Here is a 12,591-nt window from a genome sequence, read left to right on the forward strand (position 1 = left end):
CTTCACATCAGTAAGAATGGCCATCATAAACAAATCAACAAACAAGTGTTGGAGAGGTTGTGGAGAAAAGGGAACCCTAGTGCACTCTTGGTAGGAATTCAGACTGGTGCAGCCACTGTGGAAAACAGTATAGAATTTCCTCAGAAAACGAAAATGGAACTGCCTTTTGACCCAGCTATTTCACTGCTGGGATTATATTCTAAGAGCCCTTAAACACCAATCCAAAAGAACTATGCACCCCAATGTTCATAGCAGTACAATTTACAATAGCCAAGTGCTAGAAGCAACTTAAATGCCCATCAGCAAATGAATGGATCAAAAAACTGTGGTACATTTACAGATTGGAATACTATGCATCAGAAAGAAAGAAGGAACTTGTACCCTTTGTGACAGCATGGATGGAACTGGAGAGCATGATGCTAAGTGAAATAAGCCAGGCGGTAAAAGACAAATACCATATGGTCTTACCTTTAAGTGGAACCTAATCAACAAAATGAACAAGGGAGCAAAATATAACCAGAGATATTGAAATTAAGAACAAATGGACAGTAACCAGAGGGGAGGTAGGAGGGGATAATGGGGGAAAACAGTGAAAGGTTCTCAGGAACAACTATAAAGGAGACATGGACAAAACCAAGGGGGTGAGAAATCAGGAGGGAGGTGGGGATGGCTGGGGGAGTCAGGGGGAGTGGTGGGGGAAAAGACAGACAACTGTACTTGAACAACAGTAACATTTTAAAAAATGAAAAGAAAAAGAAAATTACAAGCCAATATCCCTGATTAATATAGACACTAAAATCCTCAACAAAATATTAGCAAACCAAATACAGAAATGCATCAAAAAGACCATATGGCATGATCAAGTGAGATTCATCCCAAGGATGCAAGGCTGGCACTATATCTGCAAAAAACAAACAAACAAACAAACAAACAAACAAAAAAAACAAAACAAAGAAACATGATACACCACATAAAGAAAATGAAAGCTAAAAACCACATGATTATATTAACAAATGCAGAAAAAGCATTTGGTAAAATTCAGCACTTATAATAAAAATCTTAGCAAAGTGGAAAAAGAGGGAACATATGTCAATGTAATATAGGCCATACATGATAAACCCACACCTAACATCATACTCAATGGGCAAAAACTACTAGTGTTTCCCTTAAAATTGGGAGCAAGACAGGGATGTCTACTTTCACCACTCTTATTCAACATAGTACTAGAAGTCCTAGTCACAGCAATCAGACAAGAAAAAGAAATAAAAGGCATTCAAATTGGAAAGTAAAGAGGTAAAACTGTCACTATTTGCAGATGACATGATAGTGTATATAAAGGCCCCTAAAGATTCCACCAAAAAACTACTAGAACTGATAAATGAACTTACTAAAGTAGCAGGATACTAAATTGATATCCATAAATCAGTTGCATCTTTATATGCCAATACTGAACAATCAGAAAGGGATATAAAGTAAACAATACTATTCACAAATGTTTCAAAAAGAAAAAAAACAGGGAATAAATTTAACCATGAATATAAAATACCTATACTGAGAATATTATAAGACACTGAAGAAAGAAACTGAAGAAGATACAAGTGGAAACATATACTCTGTTCATGAATAGGAAGAATTAACATCATTAAAATGTCCATAAAACCCAAAGCAATCTATAGATTCAACACAATTCCAATTAAGATACCAATGACATATTTCACAGAACTATAACAAATAATCTAAAAATGTATATGGAACCACAAAGGCCCAAATAGCAACAGCAATCATTATATAAGATTTTATTTATTTATTTTGAGAAAGAGGTGAAGGGTGGAAGAAAGAGAGGGACAGAAAAACATCGATCAGCTGCCTCTCGCACACCTGCAACCAGTCACCTGGTCCGTGCCCCAGGCATGTGCTTTGACTGGGTATCAAACCAACAACCTTTCACTTTGTAGGACAACACCCAACCCACTGAGCTGCAACAATGATCGTGACAAAGAAAAACAAAGTTGGAGGAATCAGGTTACCTAATATTAAATTATATTATAAAGCCACAGTAATCAAAATAGTATTGTACTGGTATAAGAACAGTCATAAAGACCAATAGAACAGAATAGGAAGCCCACTGCTTTATTCTCAAATATTAGTCAACAGAGGATGCAAATCATACAATGGGCTAAATATAGTTTATTCATTAAACAGATTGGAAAAATTGGACAGATATGTGCAAAGAAAATGAAACTAGATCACCTTATTACACCACACACAAGAATAAACTTAGAATGTATTTAAGACTTTAATGTTAGACTGGAAAACATAAAAATCCTAGACAAAAACATAGATAGTAACATCACAGACATCTCTCATAGAAATTTTTTTTATATATTTCCTTGGGCAAAGGAAATAAAAAAAAATAAACAAATGGGACTGCAACAAGCTAAAAAGGTTTTGCACAACAAATAAAACCACTGAGTGGGAGAACAAATTTGCTGACACAGATGATAACAAGTTAATATCCAAAATTTATAAAGAACTTATAAAACTCAACACCAAAAACCAAACAATCCAATTAAAAAACGGGCAAACAACCTGAACAGACACTTCTCCAAAGAGGACAGATGGCCAACAGACATATGAAAAGATGCTCAATCTCACGAATCATCAGAGAAATGCAAATTAAAACCACAAGGAGATGCACCTCACACCTGTCTGAATGGCTATCATCAACAAGTGCTGGTGAGGATGTGGAGAAAAGGAAACCCTTGTGCACTGTTGGTGGAAATGCATATTGGTGCAGCCACTGTGGAAAGCAGTATGGAGTTACCTCAAAAAATTAAAAATGGAACTGCCTTATGATCCAGTGATTCCAGTTCTGAGAATTTATCCAAAGAAAGCTGAAACGCTAATTCAAAAGAATATGTGCACCCCTATGTTGATTGCAGCATTATTTATAATATCCCATATTTGGAAGTAGCCTAGGTGTCCATCAGTGGATGAGTGGATAAGAGAGCTTGGTACATTTACACAATGGAATACTACTCTGCCATAAAAAAGAAGAAAATTTTACTCTTTGTGACAGCAGGATGGACCTGGACAGTATTATACTAAGTGAAATAAGCCAGTCAGAGAAAGACAAATACCATATAATCTCACTTATATGTGGAATCTAATGAACAAAATAAACTAACAAACAAAATAGAAGCAGACTTATGTAGAGAGAGCAGGCTGACAGCATGGTGTGGGGGCATTCAGGGAGCGGGGAGGTAGAGGAAAAGAGCAAAAACAGAAAACGGATTCATAAACACAGACAACAGTGTGGTGATTGCAGGTGGGAGGAGGTGGAGGTTGAAAAAGGTATAGATGGGATACGTGGTAATAAAATAAATACGATAATCCTGGCTAGCGTGTCTCAGTGGATTGAGCACCAGCCTGCAAAACAAAGGGTTGCCAGTTTGATTCCTAATCAGGGCACAGGTCTGAGTTGCAGGCCAGATCCCCAGTAGTGGGCACACAAGAGGCAACCACACATTGATATTTCTCTCCCTCTCTTTCTCCCTCCCTTCCCTTCTCTAAAAATAAATAAAATATTTAAAAAATTAAAAAAAAAACTATTCAAAACAAAAAAAAGGTCCGAAGCATTCAGGTAACCAACCCCTGGCTGAAAGTATACTAAATTGTCTAACTAGAAAAGACTAAATCACTTATACAGAGTTCATCCAGGAACAAAGCATTGACATTGTATGCAATTATCAATGAAAATCAGATACAAATCTATGGAATAGAGAACCTATGGAATATAGCTAATACAGTATTCAGAAAAAAATCATATTAATTCTTATATTAACAAAAAAGAAATAATGGAAATAAACTGATTCAGTATCTGGGACAAGATGTTTATAAAGTATAACATGGAACTAACAAAAGCAGAAAAATTTAATAATGTTAAAAGCAGATGTTAATGAATTAAAAAACAAAGAGTGATAATAAATATACCCAAAAGATGGTTTTTGAAATAATAAATAAAAACAGATCCACCCTGACTGCTGTTGCTCAGTTAGTTAAGCAATGTCTCACAAAGCAAAAGGTTCACTGGTCAGGGCACATGCGTTCATTGTGGACTGGTCCCTAGTAGGGGCATGTGTGAGAGTCAGCTGATCGATGGTTCTCTCACACATCGATGTTTCTCTTTCTGTCTTTCTCTCTCCCTCACCCCTCTCTAAAAATAAATAAAATCTTTTGAAAAAACAGATCCATTGGCTAACCATTCAAAAAAGGGTGGGGAATACAAATATACACACATACACAAAGAAATCAGGGAGAAATCACCACAAAAAGAACAAAACTACTTTGCACCACTCTGTATAAAGCAAATTTTAAAACAGATAAAATGGATATTTTATAAGAAAATATTTTAGAAAAAATCTAAATAGTTTTTTATATGTTCTAATATGAAAAGTTAGTATTATACCATTGATAGAAATAGGGAGAAAAGAATATATCTACATATATACCCATTAAATATCTCTGAATGCAAACAATCACCATTAACAGTTGTTATCTGTAGGGAGGTAATAAGTAGCTAGGGGACAGCACTAAAAGAGAGAATATTCAAAGTATCCAATATACACATTTATAAGTTTTAAAGCACATGATCATATTATCTATCCAAAAAATTAATAACTAAATATGAAATGTTTCTTAGCAAATAAAATATATAATGAAAGAAATTTTTAAACCCACAGCAATTTGATTAATTCTCTTATTCAATTTCTACATTCATATATAAATTTACCTGCTTTGCAAATTTGTGCCTATAAGCTGGCTAAAGAATTTTAAAGAAGGCATAGTAAAGGCCTCAGGCACTCTGATTGTAAAACACAATTAAAATGTGTACAACAGTAAAATCAGAAAACTAAATAAAATGAAAAACTATTTTCACCCTATATACTAAACATACTATGAACTGAAAATTCTCTAAACTGAGTTTTTCAGAGACTACCTTTAGGTGCTTTTCCAACATGATGAATTTGTTATTTCATTATAGAATCTCAACTTGAATCCTTCCATTTAGGAACTTGAAAATTGAACACGGTTTTGAAATGTTTTTAGGCAAACTGAAGAAACAATGTGAATAATCAGCATGCTATAAAAGAGTATGCTACCTAAAGAATGCTATCTAAAGTTCTTTTTCAAAATTCAGCAATTTCTATATTTATTATCATCATAATCTGATTGTTATAATTTAGGCAATATTCTACCTGAAACCCACCTCAAAAATTCATTTTATTTCTTTCTTTCATTGGAATAACTTTTAGCCACCTAGCCCTGAGCATCCATGTTGATTGCATGTCCTGTTTCAGTGGCAGTTATATAGCAATTTAGGTATTTTTGAACAAGATACAAGCTCTATCAATCAGGATGTTAGTTGCAACCGTAATTGACTCTGGCAGAATAGTCAGAAATCAACTTACTGGAAGATGATGAGCAGAATTCATAGAACCTCCAGTTAAGGTTAAGGAACTAGGCTATAAAGGTGGCAAAAATAAGGCTGGATGACATCCAAAAATCACAGAATGTTCCAAATGCCACAGCTTGCAAAGTCCTCACCATCAATCTTCAATACCTCTGGACTCTGCCCATGTGACCCCAGGAAAGATACCACTGCCTCCACCACCACTATCTATCACCAGAATGGACTGTCCACAATCCATGATCCTTTAGAAAAATATTTCTTCTAAATGTATTTTCTTATTTTTGTTACTAGCATATAGAAATATAAGTTGATCCTGTATCTAACCACCTTGATAAATTCCTGTTATTTCTAATAATTTACATGTTTATTCCTTTGAGTTTTCTGTGTCATCTGAAAAAAATAAAGCTCCACTCAAAGTCCAGGATAGGAATATCCAAGTGGCTGAGCCCAGGTCACATGCCTGAACTAGTAAAGCAAATACCTGACATTTTTAGTTCCCATAGTGGGAGGGAGGCATTTCCTCTTACCAAGATTCATAAAATACAGAACTCTCCAAACATGAGAATGGGACTGGAAAATAAATTTTTGCTAAAATTCAGAGTACAATGTAGAAAAATGTTTTGTCAGAAATGATGAATGATAGAAATAATATAATGATGTAGTATAATAAGAAATGTAAATAACAGCATAAAACATATAACAAAAATAAGGAGGCATAGAGAATAAAAATATATACAGAAACAAGTTATTAGAATACAAAAATTATGATTAAATTCTATGTAAAAGTAGACACAAAAATGATACAATCTTAAAATGTGAACAACATACTTGCATCACCTCAGGGATCCTTCAGAATATCTGGAATTCATTCCTCTAAACTCCTTCTGCAATTCCACAGTGGAATCCATGAACTTTCAAATGATGCATCAATAATCAACTGTCCAGAACCCTGCATGTTCTATAAGTGTCTCATCATATATACCCAATGAACTCCCAAGGGAGAAACACCAGGGAGAGACAAAGAACAAAATATAGCTAATAATTACTCTTCTGTCTCTTCTCTACACCCAGAGAGATACTTTATGGTCCTTCCCTTCAAGAAAAGAATACAATGAGCAGAAAGTCAAACAGGGATGAAGAGATTATGATGCCCGTTGTTGTCTATGTGTTTCTTCTCCAGGTCTTTCTCATTCTTAATTTTTCCTCATATGTTAAAGTGAACCAGAGATAATCCAATCCTTTACAAAAACTGAAAATGTTTACAAAAGATAAATTTACTTTTGCTTATTTACTCTAGATTAATTTCACATGGGAAACTAGGAACCATTTTATAAAAGGGATGAACTGAGACCTAAAGGATGAATAAGAAAAAGAGAAAGAAAGAGGTAATTTTTCAGGCTAAGAAACAATTCAACCAGAATTGAAAAAGCACAAAGTAAACATAATGAACTGGGAGTAGAATGATTAGAACACAGAATTATTAATACCAAGATGTAAAGAAGCTTTAATAAACAAATGGGAAACCTAGCAGAGAAGCAGTATGAGGAAACCAGATTATTTTAGTTATAGACAGATTAATAGTTGCCCATAAAAACAATTAAAATTATGTAGGCAGTTGAAAATATGGGCTCAGGAAAAGGCTAGAGATCTGTCTAGATCTAGTAACCATCCCATATATAAACGAAGGTAAAGGCCAGAGAACATCACTTGTTACCAGTGTTAATGAGCCACAGGCTACCAGATACTTAGGTTAAAACTATTCAGGGTAGAACCAAATGTAATAATTAAGAATTTTAAATTGCCTACAGTCAATTCAATCACTCTGTAAATTAATTCTTCTGTTCAGTTAACATTTTCTTACAAATATTAAAATTATATATAGATACAGACTTCCAGCCAAGATGGAGGCATAGATAGACACACTGTGCCTCCTTGCATTACCAAAAGAAGGACAACAAATTTAAAAACTAAAACAACCAGAACTGACAGAAAATTGAACTGTATGGAAGTCTGACAACCAAGGAGTTAGAGAAGAAACATTCATTCAGACCAGTGAGAGGGGTGAAGACAGGCAGCCGAGGGAGAAGACTCATGGCAAGGCAGCAGCTGGCGGACTAGGATGGCAAGGCAGTGGAGAGCGGACTCAGCGAGGCGGCAGCTGGTGAAGTGGGTGGTCCCACATTTGCATGAGGCTAACCCGGGAGGAACAACTGGGGAACAAGACAGACTGCACAACACAGGATTCCAGTGCAGGGAAATAAAGCCTCAAAGCCTCTGACTGAAATAACTTGTCAGGGTTGAGGCGGTGGGAGAAACTCCTAGGCTCACAGGAGAGTTCATGGACAGACCCACAAGGTCCTGGAATGTAGGCACACCCACCCACTAGGAATCAGCACCAAAAGGGCCCAATTTGATTGTGGGTACCAGGGGAAGTGACTGAAAACTGGCAGAGAGGGAGCAAGCTGCATTGTTCCCTCTCGGACCCCTTCCCCACATACAGCGGCACAACAGAGCCATGTGGGTTGCCCCACCCTGGTGAACACCTAAGGCTCTGCCCCTTATACATAACAAGGGTGCCGAGACAAAAAAAAAAAAAAATGGCCCGAATGAAAGAATAGTTCAAGCTCCAGAAAAACTACAACTAAACGATGAAGAGATAGCTAACCTATCAGATGCACAGTGTAAAACACTGGTTACCAAGATGCCGCAGGAAATCACTGGGCACTGCAACAGCATTAAAAAGACCCAGGCAGCAATGAAGGTTGCATTATGTCAAATAAAGAAAAACCTACAGGGAACCAACAGTGAAGGGAAGGAAACTAGGACTCATATCAATGGTTTGGAGCAGAAGGAAGAAGGAAACATTCAACCAGAACTGAATGAAGAAACAGGAATTCACAAAAATGAGGAGAGACTTAAGAACCTCCAGGACAACTTTAAACGTTCCAACATCCGAACCATGTGGGTGCCAGAAGGAGAAGAGGAAGAGGAAGAACCTGAAAACTGATTTGAAAAAATAATGAAGGAGAACTTCCACAATCTGGCAAAGAAAATAGACTATCAGGAAGTCCAGGAAGCTCAGACAGTCCCAAAGAGGTTCAACCCAAGGGGGGACACACCAAGGCATATCATAATTACATTACCCAAGATTAAAGATAAAGAAAGGATCTTAAAAGCAGCAAGAGAAAAGGAGACAGTTACCTACAAAGGAGTTCCCATAAGACCATCAGCTGATTTCTCAAAAGAAACCTTGCAGGCAAGAAGGGGCTGAAAAGATATCAAAGTCATGAAAGGCAAGGACCTATATCTAAGATGACTCTATCCAGCAAAGCTATCATTTATAATAAAAGGGCAGATAAAGTGCTTCCCAGTTAAAGGAATTCATCATCACCCAGCCCTTAATATATGAAATGTTAAAGGGACTTATCTAAGAAAAAGATGATAAAAAATATGAATAATAAAATGACAACAAACTCACAGCTATTAACAACCAAACCTAAAAAAACCCACAAAAAAACAAAAACAAACTAAGCAAACAACTAGAACAGGAACAGAATCACAGAAATAAAGATCACATGGAGGGTTACCATCGGGGGAATGGGAGGCAGGGGTGGTGGTAGGAAGGTACAGGGAATAAGTAGCATAAATGCTAGGTAGAAAATAGACAGGAGGAGGTTAAGAACAGTATAGGAAATGGAGAAGCCAAAGAACTTACATGTACAACAATGGACATGAACCAAAGGTGGGGAATTTGGGTGGGAGGGAGTGTGCAGGGGGGAGGGGAATAAAGGGGGGGAAATGGGAAAACTGTAATAGCATTATCAATAAGATATATTAAAATAAAATAAAATAAATGTTCAGCAAAATTCACCAAAATAAATAAATAAAATTATATATAGATACATATACAAATACTGTAATTCGGGGGGGGGGGGTGCATGTTCAGAGATCAGAATACTGCTGACACTTTGCACCACACTTTGAATTCACAACACTTCTTCATGTGTACTAAATATCCTCATGCCTCCCTGTAACAATACTAAGCTCAGATGGCTCAATAACATTATATATTCTCATTTTACAGATGAAGAAACTGAGGATGAAGAAAATAAAACAATCTGCTCAAGTGGCAGTAAGTGGCAGAATCTAGGCCCTGAACACAAGTTGTCTGACTCCAAATAGAGTGTTATTATACCTTAGTATCAAATGAATGGCTATGGCAAGAGGGTTTTGAAGTTTTATATACACTAATCTATCTATGTACTGTACATTATTTTTCAAGTGTATAAGAATATATTTTTTCTTTTATAGTATTAAGACTTTTTTGATTAAAAATCAACATGTTCACTGTTAAAAAATCTCATTTTATAATACTGTATACAATAGAAGGTGGAATCTCCCTGTAATCTCAACTTTCAAGATACCTACTACTAATGGTTTACAGTATATTCCACAAGACCATTTTCTCTATTCATTTGTTTTAATCCTCACCCAAGGATATGTTTATTGACTTTAGAGAGAGAGAAAGAGGGAGAGTGGAAGGGGAGAGAGAGAGAGAAACATCAATGTGAGAGAGAAACACTGATTGGTTGCATCCTGTACACGCCCCAAGCAGGGATCAAACCCACAGCCTAGGTGTGTGCCTTAACTAGGAATCAAGCCTGGAACCTTTTAGTGTACAGGATGATGCTCCAACCAACTCAGCAACCCAGCAAGGGCCATTTTCTCTATTCATTTTATTAATGCACATATAGGAGCTATATACGTGTGTATGTGCTTACAGAAAACTGTGTCAAAGAGTATACTTTAAATTTTAATAGCTATTGCCAAATTGCTTTCTAAGGACGTTGTACCAATTTCTACTGGTATACAATATGCAAATAATAAGTTTAATAACTTAAAATGTAAAATTTCTATAATGGACAGGAAAAACCATCAACGAAATTCATGCAAAAGAGTAACTGGACTAAATATTTCAAAGAATTCATTCCTCTCATATATGTAAATTTCTTACAAATAAAAAATGAGCAAAGGTTATAAAAATAATGATAAATACAAATGGTCCATAAAAACCTATGAATCAACATTTAACCCCACTCAGTAAAGAAATATAAATTAAACCAAAGCAATGTATTATTTTTTACCCATCAAATTGATAAAAAAAAAATTAAAGACTGTTAATTGTCTAGCAGAGGATGGGAACGGGAAAGAAGATTTCTCACTGAATGTTGGAAAAGAGATAAACTGGCTCAATTTCTGTAGGGTATTTTGGCCATGTGTGAACATTTTCATGGATGTGGACCAAGGCAATTTCACATTTAGAAATGAATCCCACCTCCCAACAGTTTATTTACACTAATGCTCAATACCATGTTGAAAATAAGAGCAAAAACTTGAGCAGTTTAAATGTCTAACAATCAGAAATAAATAAATTATGTTAAAACCATACAGTGGAATATTTTATAGTCAGAAAAAATGATGCTGTGATATTCTTTTCAACATGAAAAAAATGTCCATGACATTAAAATATATATAGAACAAATACATTTATATATACATAAACAAACAATGGAAAATTTTCTTATGGTGTATTTCAGAATACCTGTAATTGTTCTATCTGTACGGACGAATAACAGATCATTCTTAATTATACATTTTTGTAATTGTTTTGAAAAGTATGCATTTATTTACTCTTATATTAAGTAAACATTAAGAACATTTTCATTTAGAAAGATATAGGAAACACTGAAAAGTTGGGAATCATTTCTAAATGACACTAAATCCTTTTACATTCTGAAGTTCTACATAATAATTAATATAATATTCCAGGGTGCTTTTTCCTCATTATTTATGAAAAACTTGCTTAAAATTTCTTTCCCTAAACCTTTTGAGCAAACTAAAATACAAGAAATATAATAGCCTTCATTCTTATGATATTTTGTTTTGAATAATATTGATGGTTGCATCTTGTGAGTGCAGATGAGGGGTGGAGAAAATAACAAGATAATGAAACCCCAGGCTAGGCAAAACCTTCCTCAGGTTTCACAGCTCCCAAAGAACATCAGTGCAATTCTCCAAATTTAGGTCCTGGAGCTAGAAATAGGAACTCATTCTTCTTAAAGATCAACGCATGTAATATTTATCCTACCAAAAACAGATGACTATTCCTTGATTTTAACTGCAGGAGAAAAGTTAAGGCAAACATAACAAGTAAGACTTATACGTAATTATTGGATGGAATATCAACTAACTTTTACCCATCACATTTGTAAAAAATGTTCATAAAAGTATATTCAAATATTCAATTATAGTTTCAACTCTTATAGATTATATGTGGTGAAAAAAATAACAATTAAATAATTACCTCTCCTATGAAGACCACTATTACACAGTCCAACTTCTCTTCAGGATACAAATTATCAATAAGGGAATGAAGAGTTTCTATGAGGTAAGATTTAACTTCTCTCTTCACAGTAGGGATTCCCATTACTATTGAAACTGAAACAAAATAATGATAATCATTATATAAAAAGATTTTACAAAGACAATACAGAAAAACACCACTACTTTAAAAGTATCGTACTCTCTCAAATTGATAAAAATAACTGAGGGATCAAAATATACTAAATTTCAGAAAAGAAAATAACCAAAGTATATAAATGCATACCCATAATATTGTGATTCTTCTCCACAGTGCTTATCCGTAACAAATGATGTCAAAGAACCAATAAAAATGAAGGATATTAAACCTCACATTAAAAACCAATGGCTGTAAAGTATAAACAACGAATTTAATTGTACAACTAAACCTCAGAAACACTAAATGCATCTTAAAAATTAAAGTCCCATATATTTCATGTATATGGTACACTAAGAAGGATATGACATCCCTTCTGTGGTTTCCCTGCCCAAAATGCATAACCTCAATCTAACCAGGAAGAAACATGAGACAAATCCAAATTAGGGAGTACTCCACAAAATAACTGATTGGCCAATATTCTTTGAAGTGTCAATACCAGGAAAGACAAGAAAGAATGAGGGACTGTCCCTGACTGATGAAGACTAAGGAGACATGATAACTGGGTGAAATATGGGATCTTGAGCTGGCTCCTGGAAAT

General features: G+C 35.0%; 1 protein-coding gene across 4 annotated transcripts in view; it reads right to left on the reverse strand.

Moving 5' to 3' along the window:
* Window positions 1-12,591, reverse strand: part of MGAT4A (alpha-1,3-mannosyl-glycoprotein 4-beta-N-acetylglucosaminyltransferase A) — a 128,711-nt gene that overhangs the window by 52,491 nt on the left and 63,629 nt on the right. For all 4 annotated transcript variants that reach the window (XM_045828414.1, XM_045828413.1, XM_045828416.1 and 1 more), the window contains one exon: window positions 11,838-11,971. In XM_045828414.1, the coding sequence (XP_045684370.1) occupies window positions 11,838-11,971 (134 nt within the window). The remainder of the gene's footprint in view (window positions 1-11,837; window positions 11,972-12,591) is intronic.

Source organism: Phyllostomus hastatus, unplaced genomic scaffold (genome assembly GCF_019186645.2).
Source record: "Phyllostomus hastatus isolate PE091 unplaced genomic scaffold, TTU_PhHast_1.1 phas_scaffold_78, whole genome shotgun sequence".
Lineage (NCBI taxonomy): Eukaryota > Metazoa > Chordata > Mammalia > Chiroptera > Phyllostomidae > Phyllostomus > Phyllostomus hastatus.